This window comes from Nerophis lumbriciformis, linkage group LG38, assembly GCF_033978685.3.
Source record: "Nerophis lumbriciformis linkage group LG38, RoL_Nlum_v2.1, whole genome shotgun sequence".
NCBI lineage: Eukaryota > Metazoa > Chordata > Actinopteri > Syngnathiformes > Syngnathidae > Nerophis > Nerophis lumbriciformis.
The window spans coordinates 22741612-22769111 of record NC_084585.2 but is presented as its reverse complement, the minus strand read 5'-3'; the positions used below and the strand labels follow the sequence as shown (position 1 = coordinate 22769111).

The window sequence follows — 27500 nt, the reverse complement described above, 5'->3', positions numbered from 1 at the left end:
GTGTATAGTTACAGTGACCAAAAATATTAAAAATATACTAATGAAATACAAGGCAAAGGTTTTATTTAACAAATATTTAAGCCTCCTACGCTACTGTATTTTATTGTTGGTCGTTATGGTTCGTGGAGAGGCAGGTGTTCTCTGAGGTGATACTTGGTGAAAAAAGTTTGAGAATCCCTTCTATAGAACATTGTTGAATTAAATGGTATAAATGTATTGTTCATATATATTGAGATGTACCTGTATACTGTTTTTGCAATATATGTTAATTCAAAAGAGAAAAACAAATATTTTAGCAAAAACATTCATCAACAACATTTTATTTTTTTACAACATAAAACAAACTTTAAAACATGTACCGGTAGCTGTATTGTTTCATTTCACACAAACTAGTAGCAGAAATGTATACATTTTGAAATATTTTTTTCCTGATTCAATCAGATTCATCTGTGTCATCCTGAGCTTCATTCTCCTCTCTGTTGACCTTACTTAGTGTCTCTGTGTCGTAGCCTTGCTCCTGAAGAAGAACACAAAACTGACATGAACCCGTTTGCATGAATCTCTTCTGTGTTAAACCACCATTGACTTCTGAGAATAGTAAAGCAGCCAGCGAAACCTTGCTAAAACCAAATGATTCTTTCCCACTTAACGAGGCATCTTCTAACTATATGAATGCACTAATAGCTCGTCCCCTTAAAAGGGGTGGAGGTTGCACTAATATCCAATGAAAACCTTAAACCTAAGTAATAAACATAAATAATTTGAGGTGCTTACTATGAGGTCTGTCACATCGCTACGTCTCTATCCGGCTGTTATCTATCGCCCACCCGGACCCTATTCGGACTTTATCAGTGAATTTTCAGTTTGTCGCTGATCTAGTGATGCACGCAGATATTATAACTATAACAGAGGATTTTAATACCCATATGAATACCCCTCCACACCCTCTGTGTGTGGCGCTCCAGACTATAATTGATAGCTGTGGTCTTATACAAATAATAAATCAACCCACGCATCACAACGGTAATGCGATAGACCTAGTCCTTGTCCGGGGTGTCACCACCTCCAAAGTTATGGAACTCCTTAACTTCCCCCACACTAAAGTAATGTCCGATCATTATCTTATAAAATTTGAACTTCTGACTCATTGTCAATAAGCTACGAATAACCACTGCTTTAGCAGCCACAACATTAATACTGTCACAACTACGACTCTTGCTGGCCTACTGCCTTCGGTAATGGAGTCATTCCCAAATTATGTGGGCTCTATCGATAACCTCGCTAACAACTTTAACAATGCCATGATAGTATAGTTTTGCTAAAGCTAAAAAAGGCTCCTATAAGGCGTACCCCCTGGTTTAGAGAAGAAACCAGAGCTGTTACTATCATGTAGAAAGCTGGAACGCAAATGGCGTGCGACTAAACTTGAGGTTTTCCATCAAGCATGGAGTAATAGTTTAATAACTTATAAATGCACGCTTACCTTAGCTAAAATTAATTACAACTCCAATCTCATCCACCTCAATAAAACGATCCTAAATATTTGTTCAGTACTGTAGCATCGCTAACCCAACAAGGGACTCCTCCCAGTAGCTCCACCCACTCGGCTGATGACTGTATGAATTTCCTTAATAAGAAAATGTAACTCATTAGAAAGGAGATTAAAGGCATTGCGTCCAAGCTATAACTGGGTCCTATTAACGCCGATACGAATGTATGTACGACGGATAGTGCCCTCAAAAAAAATCTCTCTTTTTAAAGAAATAACATTGCGACGTGTAAATGGGACATAACAAACATGTTTACTTGACCCATTTCCTGGGAAACTTATCAAGGAACTGTTTGTAATATTAGGACCATCAGTGCTTAATATTAATAACTTATCACTTTTCTCTGGCACTGTTCCCCTAGCATTCAAAAAGTGGTTATTCATCCTCTGCTCAAAAGACCTAACTTTGATTCTGACCTCATGGTAAACTACCGGTCGGTGTTTCACCTAACCTTTATCTCGAAAATCCTTGAAACAAATGTTGCACAGCAGCGAAATTAACACTTTCAGTCCGGTTTCAGGGCAAATCACTCTACGGAGCAGTCCTCGCAAAAATGACTAATGATCTATTGCTAACTATGGATGCTGATGCGTCATCTATATTGCTGCTACTTGATCTTAGCGCTGCTTTCGATACCGTCGATCATAACATTTTCTTAGAAAGTATTAAAACACGTATTGGTATGTCAGACTTAGCCTTTTCTTGGTTTAACTCCTATCTTACTGACAGGATGCAGTGCGTCTCCCATAACAATGTGACCTCTGAGTATGTTAAGGTAACGTGAGGAGTTCCACAGGGTTCGGTTCTTGGCCCGGCACTCTTCAGCATCTACATGCTGCCGCTAGGTGACATCACACGCAAATACAGTGTTAGCTTTCACAGTTATGCTGAGGACACCCAACTTTACATGCACCTAAAGCTGACCAACACGCCAGATTGTAGTCACCTGGAGGCGTGTCTAAATGAAATTAATTAATGGATGTCCAGCAACTTAACGCTAAGAAACAGAAATGCTGATTATGGGTCCTGCCAGGCACCAGCACCTATTTAATAATACCACCTTAACATTTGACAACAAAACAATTACACAAAGCGACTCTGTATTATCTTCGACCCAAGTCTCTCATTTGAGTCACACATTAAGAGTGTTACTAAAACAGCCTTCTTTCATCTACGTAATATCGCTAAAATTTGTCCCATTTTGTCCACGACCGACGCTGAGATCATTATACATGCGTTCGTTACGTCTCGTCTCGATTACTGTAACGTATTATTTTCGGGTCTCCCTATATCTAGCATTAAAAGATTACAGTTTGTACAAAATGCGGCTGCAAGACTTTTGACGAGAACAAGAAAGTTTGATCATATTACACCTATACTGGCTCACCTGCACTGGCTTCCTGTGCACTTAAATTGCGACTTTAAGGTTTTACTACAAACCCCGTTTCCATGAGTTGGGAAATTGTGTTAGATGTAAATATAAACGGAATACAATGATTTGCAAATCCTTTTCAACCCATATTCAATTGAATGCACTACAAAGAAAATATATTTGATGTTCAAACTCATAAACTTTTTTTTTTTTTTTGCAAATAATAATTAACTTAGAATTTCATGGCTGCAACACGTGCCAAAGTAGTTGGGAAAGGGCATATTCACCACTGTGTTACATGGCCTTTCCTTTTAACAACACTCAGTAAACATTTGGGAACTGAGGAGACACATTTTTTAAGCTTCTCAAGTGGAATTCTTTCCCATTCTTGCTTGATGTACAGCTTAAGTTGTTCAACAGTCCGGGGGTCTCCGTTGTGGTATTTTAGGCTTCATAATGCGCCACACATTTTCAATGGGAGACAGGTCTGGACTACAGGCAGGCCAGTCTAGTGCCCGCACTCTTTTACTATGAAACCACGTTGATGTAACACGTGGCTTGGTATTGTCTTGCTGAAATAAGCATGGTAACGTTGCTTGGATGGCAACATATGTTGCTCCAAAACCTGTATGTACCTTTCAGCATTAATGGCGCCTTCACAGATGTGTAAGTTACCCATGTGTTGGGCACTAATACACCCCCATACCATCACAGATGCTGGCTTTTCAATTTTGCGCCTATAACAATCCGGATGGTTCTTTTCCTCTTTGGTCCGGAGGAGACAACGTCCACAGTTTCCAAAAACAATTTGAAATGTGGACTCGTCAGACCACAGAACACTTTCCACTTTGTATCAGTCCATCTTAGATGAGCTCAGGCCCAGCGAAGCCGACGGCGTTTCTGGGTGTTGTTGATAAACGGTTTTCGCCTTGCATAGGAGAGTTTTAACTTGCACTTACAGATGTAGCGACCAGCTATAGTTATTGATAGTGGGTTTCTGAAGTGTTCCTGAGCCCATGTGGTGATATCCTTTACACACTGATGTCGCTTGTTGATGCAGTACAGCCTGAGGAATCCAAGTTCACGGGCTTAGCTGCTTACGTGCAGTGATTTCTCCAGATTCTCTGAACCTTTACGGTATGGACTGATGCAAAGATATTACGGACCGTAGATGGTGAAATTCCTAAATTCCTTGCAATAGCTGGTTGAGAAAGGTTTTTCTTAAACTGTTCAACAATTTGCTCACGCATTTGTTGACAAAGTGGTGACACTCGCCACATCCTTGTTTGTGAATGACTGAGCATTTCATGGAATCTACTTTTATACCCAATCATGGCACCCACCTGTTCCCAATTTGCCTGTTCACCTGTGGGATGTTCCAAATAAGTGTTTGATGAGCATTCCTCAACTTTATCAGTATTTATTGCCACCTTTCCCAACTTCTTTGTCACGTGTTGCTGGCATCAAATTCTAAAGTTAATGATTATTTGCAAAAAAAAAAACGTTTATCAGTTTGAACATCAAATAAGTTGTCTTTGTAGCATATTCAACTGAATATGGGTTGAAAATGATTTGCAAATCATTGTATTCCGTTTACTTCTATGGAAATGCAAGAACCGAGACTCAGATTTCCCTCGCCCGGACGCGGGTCACCGGGGCCCCCCTCCGGAGCCAGGCCCGGAGTTGGGGCACGATGGCGAGCGCCATGGCCTGTCCCCATGGGGGCCCGGCCGGGCACAGCCCGAAGAGGCAACGTGGGTCCCCCCTCCAATGGGCTCACCACCCATAGCAGGGGCCATAGAGGTCGGGTGCAATGTGAGCTGGGCGGTAGCCGAAGGCAGGGCACTTGGCGGTCCGATCCTCGGCTACAGAAGCTAGCTCTTGGGACGTGGAACGTCACCTCGCTGGGGGGGAAGGAGCCTGAGCTAGTGCGCGAGGTAGAGAAGTTCCGGTTGGATATAGTCGGACTCACCTCGACGCACAGCAAGGGCTCTGGAACCAGTTCTCTCGAGAGGGGCTGGACTCTCTTCCACTCTGGCGTTGCCAGCAGTGAGAGGCGACGGGCTGGGGTGGCAATTCTTGTTGCCCCCCGGCTCAGAGCCTGCATGTTGGAGTTCAACCCGGTGGACGAGAGGGTAGCTTCCCTCCGCCTTCGGGTGGGGGGACGGGTCCTGACTGTTGTTTGCGCTTACGCGCCAAACAGCAGCTCAGAGTACCCACCCTTTTTGGATTCACTCGAGGGAGTACTTGAGAGTGCTCCCCCGGGCGATTCCCTCGTTCTACTGGGGGACTTCAACGCTCATATTGGCAACGACAGTGAAACCTGGAGAGGCGTGATTGGGAAGAATGGCCGCCCGGATCTGAACCCAAGTGGTGTTTTGTTATTGGACTTTTGTGCCCGTCACGGATTGTCCATAACGAACACCATGTTCAAGCATAAGGGTGTCCATATGTGCACTTGGCACCAGGACACCCTAGGCCGCAGTTCTATGATCGACTTTGTAGTTGTGTCATCGGATTTGCGGCCTCATGTTTTGGACACTCGGGTGAAGAGAGGGGCGGAGCTTTCTACCGATCACCACCTGGTGGTGAGTTGGCTGCGATGGTGGGGGAGGATGCCGGACAGACCTGGCAGGCCCAAACGCATTGTGAGGGTTTGCTGGGAACGTCTGGCAGAGTCTCCTGTCAGAGAGAGTTTCAATTCCCACCTCCGGAAGAACTTTGAACATGTCACGAGGGAGGTGCTGGACATTGAGTCCGAGTGGACCATGTTCCGCACCTCTATTGTCGAGGCGGCTGATTGGAGCTGTGGCCGCAAGGTAGTTGGTGCCTGTCGTGGCGGTAATCCTAGAACCCGTTGGTGGACACCGGCGGTGAGGGATGCCGTCAAGCTGAAGAAGGAGTCCTATCGGGTTCTTTTGGCTCATGGGACTCCTGAGGCAGCGGACAGGTACCGACAGGCCAAGCGGTGTGCGGCTTCAGCGGTCGCGGAGGCAAAAACTCGGACATGGGAGGAGTTCGGGGAAGCCATGGAAAACGACTTCCGGACGGCTTCGAAGCGATTCTGGACCACCATCCACCGCCTCAGGAAGGGGAAGCAGTGCACTACCAACACCGTGTATGGTGCGGATGGTGTTCTGCTGACCTCGACTGCGGAAGTTGTGGATCGGTGGAGGGAATACTTCGAAGACCTCCTCAATCCCACCAACACGTCTTCCTATGAGGAAGCAGTGCCTGAGGAATCTGTGGTGGGCTCTCCTATTTCTGGGGCTGAGGTTGCTGAGGTAGTTAAAAAGCTCCTCGGTGGCAAGGCCCCGGGGGTGGATGAGATCCGCCCGGAGTTCCTTAAGGCTCTGGATGCTGTAGGGCTGTCTTGGTTGACAAGACTCTGCAGCATCGCGTGGACATCGGGGGCAGTACCTCTGGATTGGCAGACCGGGGTGGTGGTTCCTCTCTTTAAAAAGGGGAACCGGAGGGTGTGTTCTAACTATCGTGGGATCACACTCCTCAGCCTTCCCGGTAAGGTCTATTCAGGTGTACTGGAGAGGAGGCTACGCCGGATAGTCGAACCTCGGATTCAGGAGGAACAGTGTGGTTTTCGTCCTGGTCGTGGAACTGTGGACCAGCTCTATACTCTCGGCAGGGTCCTTGAGGGTGCATGGGAGTTTGCCCAACCAGTCTACATGTGCTTTGTGGACTTGGAGAAGGCATTCGACCGTGTCCCTCGGGAAGTCCTGTGGGGAGTGCTCAGAGAGTATGGGGTTTCGGACTGTCTGATTGTGGCGGTCCGCTCCCTGTATGATCAGTGTCAGAGCTTGGTTCGCATTGCCGGCAGTAAGTCGGACACGTTTCCGGTGAGGGTTGGACTCCGCCAAGGCTGCCCTTTGTCACCGATTCTGTTCATATCTTTTATGGACAGAATTTCTAGGCGCAGTCAAGGCGTTGAGGGGATCCGGTTTGGTGGCTGCAGGATTAGGTCTCTGCTTTTTGCAGATGATTTGGTCCTGATGGCTTCATCTGGCCAGGATCTTCAGCTCTCACTGGATCGGTTCGCAGCTGAGTGTGAAGCGACTGGGATGAGAATCAGCACCTCCAAGTCCGAGTCCATGGTTCTCGCCCGGAAAAGGGTGGAGTGCCATCTCCGGGTTGGGGAGGAGATCTTGCCCCAAGTGGAGGAGTTCAAGTACCTCGGAGTCTTGTTCACGAGTGAGGGAAGAGTGGATCGTGAGATCGACAGGCGGATCGGTGCGGCGTCTTCAGTAATGCGGACGCTGTATCGATCCGTTGTGGTGAAGAAGGAGCTGAGCCGGAAGGCAAAGCTCTCAATTTACCGGTCGATCTACGTTCCCATCCTCACCTATGGTCATGAGCTTTGGGTTATGACCGAAAGGACAAGATCACGGGTACAAGCGGCCGAAATGAGTTTCCTCCGCCGGGTGGCGGGGCTCTCCCTTAGAGATAGGGTGAGAAGCTCTGTCATCCGGGGGGAGCTCAAAGTAAAGCCGCTGCTCCTCCGCATCGAGAGGAGCCAGATGAGGTGGTTCGGGCATCTGGTCAGGATGCCACCCGAGCGCCTCCCTAAGGAGGTGTTTAGGGCATGTCCGACCGGTAGGAGGCCACGAGGAAGACCCAGGACACGTTGGGAAGACTATGTCTCCCGGCTGGCCTGGGAACGCCTCGGGATCCCCCGGGAGGAGCTGGACGAAGTGGCTGGGGAGAGGGAAGTCTGGGCTTCCCTGCTTAGGCTGCTGCCCCCGCGACCCGACCTCGGATAAGCGGAAGAAGATGGATGGATGGATGGCATATGTCTGCTGTCTCTCTTTTCTGCTCTGCCCCCTCTCCTGCATGGAGAGGTTATCAGGTGACCATGGATCAGCCTCCACGGATGCGGCGCTCGCTATTCAAAGTCGGGATCCAGGATGGACTGCTCCTCTTTGCATCAGTTGGTGACATCTGCGATGCTGACTTGTCTCCATTCAAGATGATCCCCTGCTGGCCTCCTAATGGACTGGACTTTCACATGAAGTCGGGACCCAGGGTGACCACTCCTTATGCATCAGTCGGTGACGTCTCTGCGCCGCGACGTGTCTACATGCAAGAGGTTCCCCTATTGGCCCCACTATGGACCGGACACTCACATTATTAACTGTATCCATTCTCGTTGTTCCCATTGGATTGGGTTTTATCTTGCTCTGATGTGGGGTCTGAGCCAAGGATGTCGTCCTGGCTTGTGCAGCCCTTTGAGAAACTCATGATTAAGGGCTATATAAATAAACTTTGATTGATTGATTATCTTATCAGACAAGCTGCCCTCTTCACATTCAACGGCCCACAGGGGCAAGAAGCTGTTCTTACTCTATCTTCACACTGCCAAACCTTTAAGAGAAATGCTGCTTACTCAGCACTATTGTGTTTGCATAACACGCTCACTTTTTAAAGGATTTATTTAGCTCACTGAGGCTGATTGTTTTCCTCCGTTTCCACAACACCATTCAGCTACATAGTCCTAAATGCTACAACCTTAAACCCAATGCTTCCAAACCCAAAACACTGAGAAATGCATGATGGCAGGGCAAGCATAATATCTTTTTTTATTAAATAATTTTCTCATTTTTTTCCCCATCCTAAGTCTTTAAAGACAGATATCCTTGATAGTCCAGCTAACTTTCTGGAATGCTTAACAAGTTACATTAAGGAGCATCACATATTTATACTTGCACGATTCAACGTGTCCAAAACGGAGAAGGAAGAAGAGTTTATTTCATTCTATACCTTCTCCCTGTCTTAGCAATTACTGATTGTTTGTTCGCACCGTGTGTTTAACATGTACAGTAAACACTAGGGATGTAACGATATGAAAATGTCATATCACCATTATGACCCAACTAGTCACAGTTATCATTTTATTGCAATATTGTTGTTTAACACTAAGTACTTATAACACTAAGTAAAGTACTTATACACACACTGCAATCTTTTGACCATTTTCTTTTTAAACTAAGATAAATACTCTTAAAAACTGTAAGAAAAGCCCCTATTTTGCATGTTTTGTATTACTTGTGCTTCACTGATAGTGTGTTAGTCTTAGTAATTTATCTGTTTTAATGGCTAAGCTTTTATTGTTTAAAATATGGCTTTGTATTGTAGCACTTTAAGATGTATTTCAATGAAAAGTGCGGAACAAAATCTATTATTTATCATTACTAGCGGTCCTTGAACACACCATAAAAACACCTTAGTCTCGTATTTCTCTGAGTACAGTATAGAACACAGGCGTCAAACTCAAGGCCCAGGGGCCAGATTTGGCCCGCGAAAGCCCTGAAATAATATGAGTCAATAAAGTATTTTATCATTTACTAAATGTAATCTTTTCATTGTGACAGACAGAAATACATGTATTGCATGCTATTGAGTATAATTTAAACTTGATTATCTAGTAATGCAACAAATCTACCGTATTTTCCGCACCATTAGCCGCACCTAAAAACCACAAATTTACTCAAAAGCTGACAGTGCGGCTTTTAACCCGGTGCGCTTTATATATGGATAAATATTAAGATTCATTTTCATAAAGTTTCGATCTCGCAACTTAGGTAAACAGCCGCCATCTTTTTTCCCGGTAGAACAGGAAGCGCTTCTTCTTCTACGCAAGCAACCGCCAAGGTAAGCACCCGCCCCCATAGAACAGGAAGCGCTTCTTCTTCTACTGTAAGCAACCACCCGCCCCCGGAAGAAGAAGAAAAAACGCGCGGATATCACCGTACGTTTCATTTCCTGTTTACATCTGTAAAGACCACAAAATGGCTCCTACTAAGCGACAAGGACCCGGTTCATGAAAAGATGCAATCTCTCCATCCGCACACGGATTACTACCGTATTTCACAGCAACTGATATTCCTGTGAACCGCACTGTGGAACGGGAGCACGTACGGTGAATATTCGCACCACAGGGAATGAGAAGTCATCCTTCACTGTGGTTCTAGCTTGCCATGCTAACTTCCACCCATGGTGATATTCAAAAGGAAGACCTTGCCAAAAGAGACCTTTCCAGCCGGCGTCATCATAAAAGCTAACTCGAAGGGATGGATGAAGAAAAGATGAGCGAGTGGTTAAGGTAAGTTTAAGTTTACGCGAAGAGGCCGGGTGGCTTTTTTCACGCAGCTCTGTCCATGTTGATATACGTATGTTTGTGATTGCACATTTGCGTACATTTTGGGAGTGAACAGAGTTGTTAGAACGCTGGTTTTTAATATATTATTAAAGTTTGACTGACCTATCTGACTGTTTTTTTGACATTCCTTTAGCGCAGTTAGATGCGGCTTACAACACGGGGCGGCTTATTGGTGGACAAAGTTTTGAAATATGCCGTTCATTGAAGGCGCGGCTTTTAACCCAGGGCGCCTTATGATGCGGAAAATACGGTAATACTATCATTGATTTCAAACTTTTTGATATCAAAACAAAATAAATATCTGCTTGAGTTATATCAAAGCAAGTTATTCATCAAATTGTACACTGTAGAAATGAAAATAGATTTTGCAGTAAAAAAGCTGGCAGCTCAGTTGCCAGGATTTTACAGTAAAAAAACAACCATTGTAAATTTTACATTGAAGTTGGGGCAACTCAGCTGCAATTTATTTTTTTACTTAACTTTTTTTTTTTTTTTTTGAACTATGTATGTAATACACATAATTATGAAATGCACAGCAATTAATTTTATAATATCATGAGGTGAATTCTTTATACATGTATATTCATAAATTAAATACGGTTACAAGAGGCCCTCTTAGGGCAGCCATAACTGCGCTTTGGCCCTCAGTGTAACCGTGTTCGACACCCCTGGTAGAGAACAATCACTCTGTTCTAAGAGAGCACAATTGAATACCTTAGTTGCTAAGATAGTATTGTGTTTATTTAAGTTTAGATTGGGATAGCTTGTTTCTTAATGGGGAAAGATGTTAATCTCTCTAGTTTTCATGTTAGCATTTAAGATAGCGAGCTGGCGCTAGTCAGTATGTGAGTTTATCAAAGTGCAGTTATCAATCTTGGTGTGGAGGGGGGCGTGGCCTGCGGGCCTGCAGCGACGGGTGCGTAGATGGCCCACCTGGGCCTTGTTATCTAATCACCTGTCGCTCTGATATAAGCAGCAGCCAGGAGGAGAGACGGAGTTGGAGCTGGAAGAGAGCTGGCGTGAGAGCGATAGGGAGACTAAAAGACAATTGCTGAAAAGCAACCTGGGACATTACGTCAAAATAAAACAATATTGTAACCCTGAAACGGGCTCTCATGTTGGTGCTCGGTGGTCTAAAGAACCCCCTGGAGGGCAACCTCCACACTTGGTTTTTCGATAATTTGAATTTAAAACGGTAATACAGTCAGGAGTCTTACCGCGGTTATTATTTATTATAAATCTTTACATCCCTAGTAGACACATGACATACTATTCATGTTACTTTGGATCACTTCCTCTGTGGCAATTACCTCTTCCTCTGATAGATCCTGTGCAGGCGGCTGCTGCTCCTCTTCCTCCTCCTCACTTTCTTGGCACCTTTGAGAAAGAATCTCTTCGCCCTGCATAGCACATTATCCTCATACAACATACTGTATGTCGTTTTATAAGTATTGAAGTTCACATGAATACTTATTTGAATACCTTCAGGTTGCGATTCTTTAGGTTGCCGATCCAAAACGCTTCCTGACAATTGTTGAGGGTGAGCATGGCCTTCACTCTGTAAACAAACAGCTCCAGACTCTTCTTCACGGCCGGCACGTGGTTGGTCAAACTAGTATCCTGGCGAATCTAGGCGAGCAATAACAATTCCAGTCGGTTCATGGCATAACAGTGGGGTCGACCCCTTCTATTTGTCGGGGTTACGTTCTGAAACCACTCAAAGAGGACCGACGATAAATTTAGTATTTTCTTACTTGTAAATTTTGTTACAAAGTTGGATACTTGTGTTAAATAATGCCAAAGCATGAAATCATAGGTTTAAGGCATGTTTGTGTGAACTTGCACAAAGATTTGGATGCCTCTGTTTGTGTGGTTTTGCAGTCTGGCTACGTTATGATGTCACAGCGAATTGGATGTATTTATTTAAACATTAAGTAAAGCTTTAAGACAGAGGAGTAGGGTCTGCTTCAAGCTGCAAGGTAACACCAAAAATGGTAGGCTAAAGTATTATGGTCATCTAATCTTGGCATGTGCATAATAATGACGACGTCTGACATACAGTATCATAATTTTGCTGCCCAAAAAAAAAGCGGCAACAACTTCAATATACATATTTAAACAATGTACATTTTCAAAAAATAAATGATACTTTTGGAGAGGGTGAGGCTTGGTTTCATTTGCAGTCAGGGAACATCCCCAGAATCGAACATCTTGCAGAGAGACTAAAAAAATAATCAATAATTAAATCTATAAAAGTGACTGTGGTGCAACATTTACACGAAAGCATAACCAATACATATTCTCTAGCCCAAAAGGAAGTGTTTTAAATGTATATGAAAATCATCATTGGTCCACCTTAAACCATAAAAAAAAGAGTCATAGAGGAAGCCAGAGAAATGTGAGAAATAGAGATATTATAAAGTATGGATTATGCTGCTCTGCAAAGGCGTCACTGTATGCTACGCTGGTCTCCTCCTCAAAATCTGCCCACGAGCTTGATGTCAATGTTCTTCTCTGATTTAGGAACATTTATAAATAATAGTTATTGTTATAATTATGAGGTTAAATTTTGTTTGAGAACACTGCCCATCTCTATTCCATTACCAATGTTCACGCGCAAAAGAAGTCAACATGGTTAAAGTTCCGGTACCAATGATTTTCACACACACACTAGGTGTGGTGAAATTTGTCCTCTGCATTTGACCCATCCCCTTGTTCACCCCCTGAGAGGTGAGGGGAGCAGTGGGCAGCAGCGGTGCCGCGCCCGGGAATCATTTTTGGTGATTTAACCCTCAATTCCAACCCTTGATGCTGAGTGCCAAGCAGGGAGGTAATGGGTCCCATTTGTATAGTCTTTGGTATGACTCGGCCGGGGATTGAACTCACAACCTACCGATCTCAGGGCGGACACTCTAACCACTAGGCCACTGAGTAGGTGAACACATCAAAGCATTATCAAGCCTTAAAAAAAGACACCTAAAATAGCAACACGAATAATGGACACACTCAAAAAATAACTATTTTTGTCACTGTACTATAGGATCTATAATTAATTGACTGTACACATGTGTCATGGGTAGCAACCTTGGAATGTCCACACATGTGATGGAGCTGGCGAGTACTGAGCTGGAAGGTCTTCAACAGGTTCTGGACATCCTCCTGAGTGAAGAAACACAACATCAGGCTTAGAGACTGTTGCTGTGTTCTTAGCACTACGAGATGGTGTGCTTTACGCACACAAAAGGCTGAAAAAGAGCTTTTGCTCATCAAAATAAAACCAAGTCACCCACTGTACCTTGTGCCTTTTAAAACTAAAGTCCAGGAGCGGCATCCCCAACTTCAGGAAAGACTCTAGGAACAGGCGTCCATACTACCGACAAAGAAAACAAAGTTCAATGATGGGCTCTCAGTTCTTAAAGCAGCGCTTTGAGTGTCTAGAAAAGTGTTACAGTATATAAATCTAAGCCCTCATAATTGTTAATATGAAAGTAAAAACTAGGGATGTAACCATATAAAAATGTCATCACGGTTATTGTGACCAAAATTATTACGGTTATTAATATTGCGATATCGTTGAATGTACTCAAAGTGAAGTTGGCACGTTGTGTAAATCGTAAATAAAAACAGAATACAATTATTTGCAAATCATTTTCCAACCTATATTCAATTGAATAGACTACAAAGACAAGATACTTAACGTTTGAAGTGGAAAACGTTATTTTTTGCAAATATTAGCTCATTTGGAATTTGATGGTTGCAACATGTTTCAAAAAAGCTGGCAGAAGTGGCAAAAACGACTGAGAAAGTTGAGGAATGCTCATCAAACACTTATTTGGAACGTCCCACAGGTGAACAGGCTAATTGGGAACAGGTGGGTGCCATGATTGGGTATAAAAGCAGTATGCATGAAATGCTCAGTCATTCACAAACAAGGATGGGACAAGGGTCACCACTTTGTGAACAAATGCGTGAGCAAATTGTCGAACAGTTTAAGAACAACATTTCTCAACGAGCTATTGCAAGGAATTCAGGGATTTCACCATTTACGGTTCGTAATATCATCAAAAGTTTCAGAGAATCTGGAGAAATCACTGCACGTAAGCGATGATATTACGGACCTTCGATCCCTCAGACGGCACTGCATCAAAAACCGACATCAGTGTGTAAAGGATATCACCACTTGGGCTTAGGAACACTTCAGAAAACCACTGTCAGTAACTACGGTCCGTCGCTACATCTGTAAGTGCAAGTTAAAACTCTACTATGCAAAGCGAAAGCCATTTATCAAAAACACCCAGAAACGCCGCCATTGGCTTTGCATAGTAGAGTTTTAACTTAAACTTACAGATGTAGCGATGGACCATAGTTACTGACAGTGGTTTTCTGAAGTGTTCCTAAGCAAAAGAGTGGAGGTACAAGACTGGCCTGCTTATTTCATCAAGACAATGCCAAGCCATTGGCATTGTCTTGATGAAATAAGCAGGGGCGTCCATGGAAAAAGACATTGCTTGGAAGGCAACATATGTTGCTCCAAAACCTGTATGTACCTTTCAGCATTAATGGTGCCTTCACCATTAATCTTAGATGAGCTCGGGCCCAGCGAAGCTTGCGGCGTTTCTGGGGGTTTTTGATAAATGGCTTTCGCTTTGCATAGTAAAGTTTTAACTTGCACTTACAGATGTAGCGACGGAAAGTAGTTGCTGACAGTGGTTTTCTGAAGTGTTCCGAAGCAAAAGACTGCAGGTACAAGACTGGCCTGCCTGTAGTCCAGACCTGTCTCCCTTTAAAAATGAGTGGCGCATTATGAAGCCTAAAACACCACAACGGAGACTGTTGAACAACTTAAGCTGTACATCAAGCAAGAATGGGAAATAATTCCACCTGAAAAGCTTCAAAAATTGGTCTCCTCAGTTCCTAAACGTTTACTGAGTGTTGGTAAAAAGGAAAGGCCATGTAACACAGTGGTAAAAATGTCCCTGTGCCAACTTTTTTGCAATGTGTTGCTGCCATTAAATTCTAAGTTAAAAAAAATAAGTTTCTCAGTTCCACCATTAAATATATTGTCTTTGCAGTGTGTTTCATTTAATTTTTTTTTTCATTCATTTATTTATTTATTTCAGGCAATGACATAAAGTACAAAGTACAAAGTTGAAAAACATAATATAAATGAATATAGTGCAAAAGGTAATGTATAGTATGTACGGTAATGCATGATTGTCCAGTTTTGCCTGAAAGGGAGTTGGAAGAGGATAATTTATTTAATCCCACCCCCAGTTCTCCATTCAGTGATTATTCACATGAGTTTCACTCTTACTTTGTTCAAGGATTATAATACAGATGTTGTATCATAGTGGCATTACCACAAGTAACAATAATTATTACACTGTAACAATAATTTGTATCAACAATGTAGGAATAATGAATATACCAACAATGGTAATAGACAACATAGCAATAATGGTAATAGACAACATAGCAATAATGGTAAGGAAACATTGAGCACATGTTAAACACTTTGAGACAGAGTACAGCAGCAGGTCAAATTAAAGACCCTCATCTCTATATTTGAACCAGACCCCATGTTTGTATAATAGTTTAAATCGATTCAATTAATTATTCATTGTTCAATTGAATATAAGTTGAAAAGGATTTGCAAATCATTGTATTCTGTTTTTATTTACGAATTACACAACATGCCAACTTTACTGGTTTTGGGTTTTGTAAATGTAATGTTTATTATTATTTGTGGTGAGTGTGGTGTCCTACTATTTTTAGTGGTCCTTGAACCATAAAAACACCTCTGTTTCCTCTAAGTATAGAGCAATCACACTATTCCTAGAGAGCACAGCTTGTAGGTTCAATGCACACAATTGAATATCTTAGTTGCTGAGACAGTAATGTGTTTATAACTCGGCATGCAAATATAACTCACCTTTAAACACACATTGACGACAGACCTTGAATCAAACACCTGCATCACAGAGTTGGGAGGCAAAAGAGATACATCAGTTGAGTTTCTGTTTTAAAAATGAAGAGCAAAAAAACAATAAAAAGGATAGTAGAAGACCTAACAAACATAAGATACCTTCACCAGGTTGACCAGGATGTGAAAGTCCCGCACTGCCAGGTTCCATGTCAGCAGTTTCTCACTCTGAGCCTGAGGAGAACACACAAACATACAAGGGACAACCACTCTTTCATTTCGACTGAAGGTGCTGCTCACTGGCCAAAAATGATGTACCGGTAATGGTGTAATCGTCAAATTTCCATGATTGGCCGTAATGCATAAATAATAAACTCACAAACTACAAATAACCTTTATTTGTACTCCGGCTTGCCCCCACCCACCTCCAAAGACATGCACCTGGGGATAGGTTGATTGGCAACACTAAATTAGCCGTAGTGTGTGAATGTTGTCTCCGCTCGGGATGGTTTCCTGCTGACCCCACTGTGGACTGGACTCTTACTGTTATGCTGGATCCACTATGGACTGGACTCTCACAATATTATGTTAGACCCACTCGACATCCATTGCATTCGGTCTCCCTAGAGGGGGGGGGTTACCCACATATGCAGTCCTCTCCAAGGTTTCTCATAGTCATTCACATCGACGTCCCACTGGGGTGAGTTTTTCCTTGCCCTTATGTGGGCTATACCGAGGATGTCGTTGTGGCTTGTGCAGCCCTTTGAGACACTTGTGATTTAGGGCTATATAAATAAACATTGATTGATTGATTGATATGTGTTGGCCCTAAGATGAGGTGGCAACTTGACCACGCCTTCTGCCTGAATGCAGCTGGGATAGGCTCCAGCCACCCCAGCGACCCCGAAAGGGACAAGCGCTAGAAAATGGATGGATGGATGTTTTTTTTTTAATGTCACAAACAAGACAACTCTGTGAGTGCTTTTAGATGGGGGGAGGCCCTTACAGCACCACTCCCTGCTTGCTGAGTTCTCTTCAATAGATTTGTCAATAGTTACTTTTTTATAAAGAGAATCTTGAGGGGTATGATTACTTGCCATAAAGAGTGACAAAGTTGCTAAGTTGGCAACACTACTGATCCCTCCTGCGCCCTAATCTTTTTCTGTGGCAGATCAGATCCACTATGTGTTTATCAGACAGGGTGAAAAGGTAGTGCCCAGACCGCCTCATCAGTCTTCACTAAGTGAAGTGACGGGAATTATATTTATATAGCGCTTTTTCTCTAGAGATTCAAAGCACTTGACATAGTGAAACCCATTATCTACATGTTTAAGCTATATTTAAGTATGGAACCCTCAAGTTGCTGGCACAAACGCTCTATCAACCGAGCCACGCCGTCCCCTAAAATTTTTTAAAAAGTTGACATAAAATAAATACTGATATTTGTCTAAAGATAAGTGTATTTCCTGTACAATTTCACTTCTTTTATTTAACATTTACTCTACATATAATTGCTGAATTTGCATACCAGTATGTCACCAAAATAATGTTTGCAGTAGTGCTGTCAAATGATTGTTTAAATCAAATTTGTCACACTTTTAAATATCGATTCATCGTGATTAATCACAGTAAATTACTTGCTTACATAATTTAAATTGCCTAAAAATAGACACAAATATTTTAACACAAATGCAATTTTACAGTCAGAATGTCATCAGACATTTACAAATGTTTTAATTAAATGTATGTATTTTATTTGCTCAAAACATGCTGGCAGTTTTACCCGACATACCGTTGAGTTTTATTTTGAAGTGAAATTTGCAACCAGTCGGAGTCTCTTCACTCATCTTTGCAGTTAAGTATGCATTGACCTGATCACTAACCAAATAACTACCAACACCACCTTTTAGGTAATCATCTGAAATTAAGATAAAGGATCATGAGCATGATTGTATTATCTGCAACTATACATGATTAATGCAATATTTTTTTTGTGATTAATTCAAATTAGTTAACTGGTTATTTTGACAACCCTAGTTTGTAGATATGCTAGTTTTACAGCATGTGTAATGTCTCTAATGCAAGTGGGACATATTTATTCCTGCTGATGGGACAATGCACTGTGGAGACAAGTGTGTGTGTGATAGTGTGTTGGTGTTCCATAATTCATCTGTCATCTGTTGGATTAAAAACATATTTGTTAAACAGATAGCTTTGCATAAAAGATTATAAAACACGCAACTCTGGTCAATAAGCCAAATTGTAAACAGATAAGGAACAGTTACCTTATTTGGTGCTATAAGATCCAAATTATCCCACTTGTTGCATTTACATTTATGATCGCGATGGAAACCGAAGGAGGCAGGCACGCCACTTCTCCGACTTCTTTTAATACAGGCTGTCACTTGTGAGCCTTTAAGTGAGACATGCATCAAGGGACACGGTATCACTCCTTTGTTTCATTATGCATCGATGCTTCAGTACCGTATGACCCCTCATCAGGCGTATGTGTAAAATCTGACTACAAAGGAGTCGAGTGCTTCACCACGCCAAGTAATTAGCTACTTTGAGGTTGAGTTGTGTGACAAAAAGTGACAGACCTCACTGCTGTCACTGCTTTTGCCTATTGGAATCCTTCGGACTGATTTTTCCAGCTCCGTCATCAAGACTTTAAAGAACACCAGGAACGTCTGCCTTTAGGAAAAGGAAGGATGACGTTAAGATTAGAGAACAACTGTCACAGAGGAATAACAATGATGAAGATGCAATTACTTGCTGAGGGTCGGCCAAGCGGCAGAGCTCTCGTCTTTTGAGGCATTGATAATTTGAGAGAATCCTTCTAGGGTTATTTCCTCCACTGCCTTTAAAACGTCATCAACATGCCTCAGGTAAATGCTGCAGACAAACAAACAAATAAAAATAAGTTAATTTTATTGTCGTAGTGATTTGTAGTGCAGCCAGGTGACATACCTTAGGAGAACCTGAAGCGCTTCATTGAATTTATTCCCTCGTTGCTTCTCCCCACTGACTGTCATCCATTGCTGGGTTAAGAAGCCCCGAGCAAGAGACGCTAAGTGGACAAAGCAACACGTAAGTCAATCTCAATCAATCAATCTTTATTTATATAGCCCTAAATCACAAGTGTCTCAAAGGGCTGCACAAGCCACAACGACATCCTCGGTACAAAGCCCACAAGTCCTCTTAAGTAACCATTAAAAGGTGGAAGGACTGACCGTTCTGCTCCTTGAAGGCAACGGGGTTCCCTCCTTTCTCCGCCACAGTGGACAAAAGCTGGGATAAAGTCAGTGCTGAGCTGAGATTTGGAATAGTGCTGTGGAAGTTCAGTAGGTAATCCAAGCTATGTCTGCGAACATATAAAGTTTGCCACCTTATGGAAAGCTGATTTTCTCACAGCGACAACGCAACACTGATTTACAAACCCGTCATTGTACAAACTTTTTCATTTACAAACCGCAGACCAAATAAAAATATGCTGTTTTTTATGAACTGTCACGCCAAATTTCTTCCCCCTACAAAACCCCCCCCCCCCATTTACTTCCGGGGTCATTTCCTCTTACGTCATTTCCTCTTACTTACGTCATTTCCTCTTACATCATTGACAGCGATCGATAACACTTCGGCTTTGACTGCCCGTCGCTGGAAGGATACTTGTTTTTTTGTTTATTTTATAATATAGCGTTAACAAAACGTCTGTATTAATCGGACAAATTAACTTGAGGATATTCCTGATTGTATATTAATTAATATTAGTGAAATGGCTTCAACAATAATGTTGATTTAAAGTACAGATATTTAACAGTATTATATATTAATTAATATTTTTTGCACGTTACCACGAAGACAGAAGTTCCCAGCAGCGGCCCTAACACTCCGCCTGAAATTTTCCCGAACACTCCGCCTGAAATTTTTCGAAGCCTGCTGGTGTTTGACATAAGTCCCCTGGGAAAGATAAAGACAAATGTCATTCAGTGACACCACCATTTTCAGGAGATTTGGATTCTATCGATCGCTGTCAATGACGTAAGAGGAAATGACGTAAGTAAGAGGAAATGACGTAAGAGGAAATGACCCCGAAAGTAAATGGGGTGGGAAAGTTTTTGTAGGGGGAAGAAATTTGGCGTGACAGCACCTTGTCTCTGTGTAAGAATGTTTCTTCCATCTCTTATGTGCCTGCAGGGCACCCATTTTGTGCACATCGGTAGTGGCCGGGCTGATTGATCTCAGTGCTCACTGCTTCTTTATTCAGCATAGGGTTGTACAGTATACTGGTACTAATGAAGTACCGCGGTACTAATGAATAAGGTACGTTACTGCCTTTGAAAAATACCAGTATCGGTACTTATATTTTTCATAAACATGATGACGCAGCGTGGTGACATTGCTGGTAATATGAGCTGAGGCACATGTGAGGCAACACACACACACAGAGCTCTGACAAACAGAAGCAGTGTGGAGAAAGAAGAAGGTAGGCTGAACGTATTTTGGTTTAAAAACTAACAATAAAGGTGAAGCTATTAACACTGAAGCGCTGATCTGTTAGCGGTGCTTTAATACATAGCTACAGTCGTGGTCAAAAGTTTACAAACACTTGTAAAGAACATGGCTGTCTTGAATTTCCAATCATTTCTACAACTCTTATTTTTTGTGACAGAATGATTGGAGCACATACTTGTTTGTCACAAAAAAAAAATTGATGAAGTTTGGTTCTTTTATGAATTTATTATGGGTCTACTGAAAATGTGACCAAATCTGCTGGGTCTTGCGTATACATACAGCAATGTTAATATTTGGTTAAATGTCCCTTGGCAAGTTTCACTGCAATAAAGCGCTTTTGGTACCCATCCACAAGCTTCTGGTTATACGTGTATATATATATATATATATATATATATATATATATATATATATATATATATATATATATATATATATATATCAATCATATAGATAGATAGATAGATAGATAGATAGATGATTATACATGTGTGCTTACGGACTGTATCCTGCAGACTGTATATTGATCTATATTGATATATAATATAGGAGCCACAAATATTAATAACAGAAAGAAACAACCCTTTTGTGCGAATGAGTGTAAATGGGGGAGGGAGGTTTTTTGGGTTGGTGCACTAATTGTAAGTGTATCTTGTGTTTTTTATCCACGGCCCGGTGGCTGGGGACCACTGATGTAGACCACAAGGATGTTTTCCATTTAGAAAAAAATAAAAATAATATGACCTCTTTAAGGCGCCCTATAATCCTGCGCCTTTTGTATGAAAATAGACCTAACTAGACCCGCTCATCGGCAGTGCGCCTTATAATCCGGTGTAAGGCTGCAGCTAACGATTATTTTTCTATCGATTAATCTATAGATTATTTTTTCGATTAATCGGTTAATCTATAGATTATTTTTTTCGATTAATCTATAGATTATTTTTCCTTTTACCCATTATTTTTTTAATTTAAAATGAAGATGAAAAAATAAATGTTGGCTAGTTTTTTCAAAAGGCATGACTTTTATTTACAAAAAAAAAAGTATGGCCACTCAGTCAACATTGACAACAACATGACAAAATATTCTGTAACAATGTAAACATTTAAAACTTTTAACATTTAACAAAATTAAAAGTAGCTTATTTGCTTTTTAATGTGCAAATATAAAAGTAAACATCCAGTGCAAATCTTAATATTCTGCAATAGTATAAGCATTTCAAAAGTAAAAGTATTGCTTATTTTGCTTTAAAATGTGCAAAAATAAAGATAAACATCCAATACAAAAAAGTGCAAAAGGAAATATTCTGTAACAGTGTAAACATTTCAACAAAAGTAAAAGTATTGCTTATTTTGCTTAATAACGCAACAATGATAGTATGATTAAAGTGAAAGTTAATTGTTGGTTTGTACATAGTATATGTAACTGTTAATGTTGTAAAAGGTATTTGCACAATTAGTTAACGTTAGCGTTAAAGAGGAGCGCGTCTTTGTAAACACTGAACAGGCACGCCAAACGCGCCTCTCAGAGCGAAACAGTGTTTTAGTTTATGAATTTACAACGCAGATACAAATGACACATTCATGTTTTTGTGTAATGATGACAACGTATACTCACGCGGACGATTGACTAGTTGATGGTGATGGCAAGAACGCTGTCGGGTGTTTTCTTTTCAAATGTTCCTTCATAGCCGTTGTGCTGCTATGATAGGCCATTTCCGCTCGACACAGTGTGCATACAACAACTGTCAAGTGTTTTGCTTTTTTCGCTGTGCTTATCCCACACTTGAAGGGATTACCAATGCTGAATGTGGCTTCTGGATTTCACTCAAAAGACCAGACCGTAGTTACTTATTCCTTTTATTTTCCTTTAGTTTGCAACAGTTTATCCAATGAAGAAACAGCTTCTTTTTTCTTCTTTAGTCTTTTTAGCAGTCTTTAGCAGTGTTAGTAGACTTTAGTTTCTTTAGCTGTCATTAGTAGCCTTTAGTAGCCTTTAGCTTCTTTAGTAGGTGAAAAACCTTTAAGGACAAAACACCACAAGATTAACATGCTGTAAAAAAATCAATCAATTATCAATACCATAATTTACAATTATTAATTAGGCTATCAAACTCTTAACCATTAAACAAGTGCAAGAAAATGGACACATCTTTTCCCTTTAAGTTAAAACAGATTTTAAATAAATTGTCTCAACATAAATGCACCAAGATACATATAAAATACATTTAAACCCAGAAACACAATAGATAAATGCAGCAGAAAACCCAATATGCAAATACATAAATACCTAACCAATTAACCACCTATTTAGATACATATTTAAAATCCATATTCAATATAAATATATTATTAATTTAGCAGTGAAACACTCAATCTTAAAAGCTGTCTACTGGTAGAAAAATGCCCCTTTTTCTACGCCCTCACCAACACAGTTAAATCCAACACTTTAAATTGAGCGACTTCACCCTCCTGATGAAGCAAACTGCTCCAACATTTATCAAACTAAGCAAAGAATATCAACACTAAACAACAGTTACATAACACACTGTGTGTATTTAGCCTCCAGACTAAGCACGCTACATGCATCTCACCAGCGCAACAAGTGCGCCACACCCACGAAGAGAAATATTAAATCTTACATACTTTTGTCACAACTCTGGGTTATCTGTAATGAACTAAACCTTTTTCCACTCTGCGCTGGCGTCTTTTGTACTCCTTGATTTGACACAGCGGTCTAATTACTGGGCTCGTGCCCCAGCAGATGAGACGAGAGCGCCCCGCGTTATACCTGCGCGTGAACGTAAACTGATCGGCTCTGATCATATAAGCCGACTGGCCGAAATAATGCCGAATTATATACATTTCCTGGGGTTGCCTAGGTGAATAGGGATGCGGATATGTGCTCTAAGATAAAATATAATTTTATTAAGTGGGGTTTGGCTGGTTGCTAAACAGCCACGGTTGCGAGCTCGCGCGTCAGCTGACGAGACAGCTGTTCGCCGCTACAACATTATAAGGCCGTTTATTGAAATACCCCCACACTTTTGACGACTTTCGGCGTGCTTTTTTCCCCCTCGCTCGCACCGCTCGCATCGTCTGCTTTGCGCTCCGCCATGACGGCAGTGTGACGTAAATATGCGACGCATAAAAATGACGTCGACGTATTTACGTAACCGATGACGTCGACTACGTCGTTTCAGCCTTAATCCGGTGCGACCTATGGTCGGGAAAATACGGTAAGTGTGGCCACTGAAAATAGTAGTCTCAGCAGTAGCAGATCATAAATGAATAAACATGCATATTATTTAATTTTAAAGTGTTGTTACTCACTTAACAAGCAGCTCCAGGTTCAGCTCAGGTCCTTCTTCTTTGAGACGTCCTGCCAAAACTCCTAAAGCTCTCTTCAGTAAACTTCGATAGCCCGGCTGGCTGAATCCAAACCTGACAGATCAGCACACAAACACATACACAAACATCACACTCAGCTGAATTTTAGCAGGCAAACACACAACGTGACTAGCACTTTTCTGCTCACCAGCTGAAGATGGTGTTGAGGACCTGCAAGAGAAGCTGGCAGCATGAAGATATTAAGTGATGCTCTTGAATGTCCACTGTGGGCCCGTCCACCATGCCGTCATTCTCAGAAAGCAACGTCTGAAGACGCAAAAGGCAGGTGAACGAGTTGAAGCACAGATTTGCATTGCCCCTTTTTTCCTTTACTGTACCTGAAAATAGTTATGACAGTTCTCCAAGTGCAAGCAGAGGGCAGGCAGCAGCTCCACGCAGAAGGCAGCAACATCCTTAGGGCTCTTTTGCTGAAGGTGCGAGAACCCCACGTTTTTGTCGGCTTTCACCTGTCAATCAATCACAATTTATCTGTATAACCCTCAATCGCAAGTGCCTCAAAGGGCTTCACAAATCACGACATCCCCTGATTTGAACCCAAAGTCGTGTCAAAGAAATCAAATAAACGCTGGCTTTGTGTGCATATCAAAGTGTGACAGTTGGTGGTGCATCTTAATACATTTTAACATAGGTCAACGTTGATTTCAGTAGATTTTGCAGTTTATTTCTTGATGAGTGCAAACAAGTACAATATTCTACTTTTTAAAAAGAAATCACATTTGAGAAAAACAGTATGCGATATTTGGGATTCTTGATTAATTGAAAGTCATAAGTGGTGTCCCGATACCACTTTTAACTTCCGATACAATATCAATGTAGGAGCCTTGAGTATCGGCCAATACTGATATTGACTCGATACGATATCAACACAAATGATACATATTTATTAGTTTGTAGTTTATTTTATTTAGCCTTTATTTAACCAGGTAAAAATCCCATTGAGATCAAATATCTCTTTTCCAAGGGAGACCTGGCCAAGAGGGCAGCAGCAAGGTTACATTAAAAACAGTAAACAACACATAAAACATCAAATTTACAATATTAAAACTTGCTCACATAACACATGTGCATACAGACAAGGTAGACTGCAGTCCTTTCACAGAAGCTTTAAACTCATTCAATATAACAAGGGTTTGAAGTTGAATATTCGATTGTATGTTATTCCAAGCCTTCGCTGCTGAAAACCTAAATGCTTTCTTGCCCACAGTAGTGTGCAATGTTAGAAAATTATTGATCAGGTGAAATGAGTCATACAGAGAATGGTAGGTATACAAAACACTACTCTATTCATTATTAACCATCTAAGAATGTACTTAGGCTGTCTTTAAGTTGAAGTGGACTGGTAATTGTTTTTTGGCAACACCTAGTGGCCACAGTAATTCATCAAGTTAAGCTCATGACATAGTACGTTGATTGATGCGGATATGTTTGTTACTGGATATTTTCTAATATGCTTCTGCCTTGGAGACTTTGTATCTGTAAGTAATATGCAACTATAATTATTTGATACTTCTTTATATGGACAAATGTGCGGTTTTAGACTGCGATATTGCTCAATAACATTACATATGTCTAGCTTGTGTGTTTAGCTTTTGTATAGCTGCTTGATCCTAATAGCCTACAGCGTACTATGTTTACTTTTTCTAAATTACTTGACTAAAATAGAAGAAAAGACCAACCTTTGCGTGCTTATTTGAGGACATTTAGATGTTGACTGGCTAGCACCTCCCCTCCAAGTCCTCCTGGTAGCATAAGGTTGATGTTTTTCTCTGATTTCAGATCAACATTTGCAAAAAGTTACTGTTGTGATTGATAAATTAGATTGTACTCTAATAACCCTCCTTATCTCTTCAATTGTCTTTCGTCGCTCTTGACGAAAAAAGTTAACAAGCTAAATGCATAGAAGCACAATACAAGCTTAAGTCTTAAATATGACTCACACATTTCAATTGCCAAATGTATAGGTACTTACTACTAATGAATGATAATTGATGATAAAACTTATGACACGAATGCTTTAAACTTTACAAACTTCTGATTTCCTTCCTTCATTTACTCCATAAATTTGATTAATGCCATCATCTCCCCCTCAGCGTAATTACCTTTTTCTGACACACCTTTCCTGTAGACCAGCAGGTCTTACAAGGCACAATTGAAAGCGCACAGCCATACAAACCTCAAACATGTTTGTTTATATTGCCGTAAAATTATATGATTATAAATTCACATTATCATTATTATCACATTTTTCAATTATTACAGACTTAATGAGATGTTTTTTTGGCCTATCTTAGAGAAAAGCATAAATGAGTGTGTTTTCCGCAAATATATTTTTTTTATTAAAACTAGTGGAGTGGTGAATGCAGAATGGCAAATATGTGGGGACGCACTGTACCAAATAAATCAATCTTTCAAATATATTGTCATTCATTGAGATGCACCTGTGCTTGTGTGCCAGTAGTTTTCACTGTGGTGTACCTTAAGGAAAGGACGTCTCTTGGCAGGGGCAGCTGTGAGACTGAACTCTAGTTTTTGAAGCATATCTTCCAGGAGGAATATCAGCTCTGCCGGACCTATCAAAACCTCTTCTCGTTTCTAAAAGAGATTTGGTTATGGTATTAGTTTATTTTTGGAATATGCATAGAATTGTCAACATATATGTATGTGCAACACAAAACCTGATGTATCTCAATTGAGGGATAGGATTGTAAGCAGCTTGATCTGAATACATTTTACACAATTTTAAGGTGATGCAAGCAGCACAGGTTACCAGGAATTGATTTTCCTACGTAAATAAATGTTCCTGGAAATGCTGGCAGAAAAAGGGCTGATGGATATTACTTGATATTTTACCTTGGTTTGAAGTTCAGAGTCCAGCAACGAGCAGGGGAGCAAGCCGCACTGAACCACGCTCAGCACCTCCATGTCAAGCTCCCTGAAAAATTGCCTGTAGGACACCATGTTGACTCCATGCCGGGCCTCTTTCTCTTTCTCCAGTTCCTTTACAACAATAACAACATTCCACGATTAACTATGCTGCAATTATTATCAGTTTCATTTACAAATCTGAAAAAAAATGGAAACTAAATCATAATCTTGATTCACATTAACATCTAATTCAATTTCTAAATTATGCAATTTTTTTTTATGATTTGTCGAGCGGAATCACAAAGGCTTCCTTTGTACTCAAAAGACTCAAGTTGCACTGCTGTTAGCCTGACACCTCATCCTCCCTTTTACGTCCCCCAGTGGGCCAGTGAGCCAAGGCGAATTGGCCCAGCTGCCCTGGCAGGCTGAATATCATTCATCATCTAACAGGAGGAGCTATCGCATTAATTAACTGACTTTTCTTTTGAGTTGTACGTGCATGTGTTGTCGAATGACTGTGAAATGTCAACTGTCCTTTCAGGACGTCCCATAAAGAAAGACACATAGACGTGATGTTTGAGAAGTTTATGGCGGCTTGCCACAGATAAATTTAGACCGTCACAAATGGATTTGGTGCTACCTGTTCACGTGCCCTCATAAACACATTATAACGCACCTGGTCTGCCAGAGAATAAG

General features: G+C 41.3%; 1 protein-coding gene across 5 annotated transcripts in view; it reads right to left on the bottom strand.

The window, feature by feature from the left end:
- Positions 1-290: 290 nt before the first annotated feature.
- The window catches only part of fancd2 (FA complementation group D2), an 84243-nt gene continuing 57033 nt past the window's right edge, over positions 291-27500 (bottom strand). For all 5 annotated transcript variants that reach the window (XM_061932630.2, XM_061932626.2, XM_061932629.2 and 2 more), the window contains exons 29-44: positions 26790-26936; positions 26415-26531; positions 24257-24385; positions 24067-24185; positions 23862-23972; positions 19250-19380; positions 18987-19086; positions 18789-18911; positions 18617-18710; positions 16179-16250; positions 16026-16064; positions 13389-13463; positions 13178-13252; positions 11576-11722; positions 11404-11493; positions 291-517 (exon numbers count right to left, since the gene is read on the bottom strand). In XM_061932630.2, the coding sequence (XP_061788614.2) occupies positions 434-517; positions 11404-11493; positions 11576-11722; positions 13178-13252; positions 13389-13463; positions 16026-16064; positions 16179-16250; positions 18617-18710; positions 18789-18911; positions 18987-19086; positions 19250-19380; positions 23862-23972; positions 24067-24185; positions 24257-24385; positions 26415-26531; positions 26790-26936 (1653 nt within the window). In that variant the 3' untranslated portion in view covers positions 291-433. The remainder of the gene's footprint in view (positions 518-11403; positions 11494-11575; positions 11723-13177; positions 13253-13388; positions 13464-16025; positions 16065-16178; positions 16251-18616; positions 18711-18788; positions 18912-18986; positions 19087-19249; positions 19381-23861; positions 23973-24066; positions 24186-24256; positions 24386-26414; positions 26532-26789; positions 26937-27500) is intronic.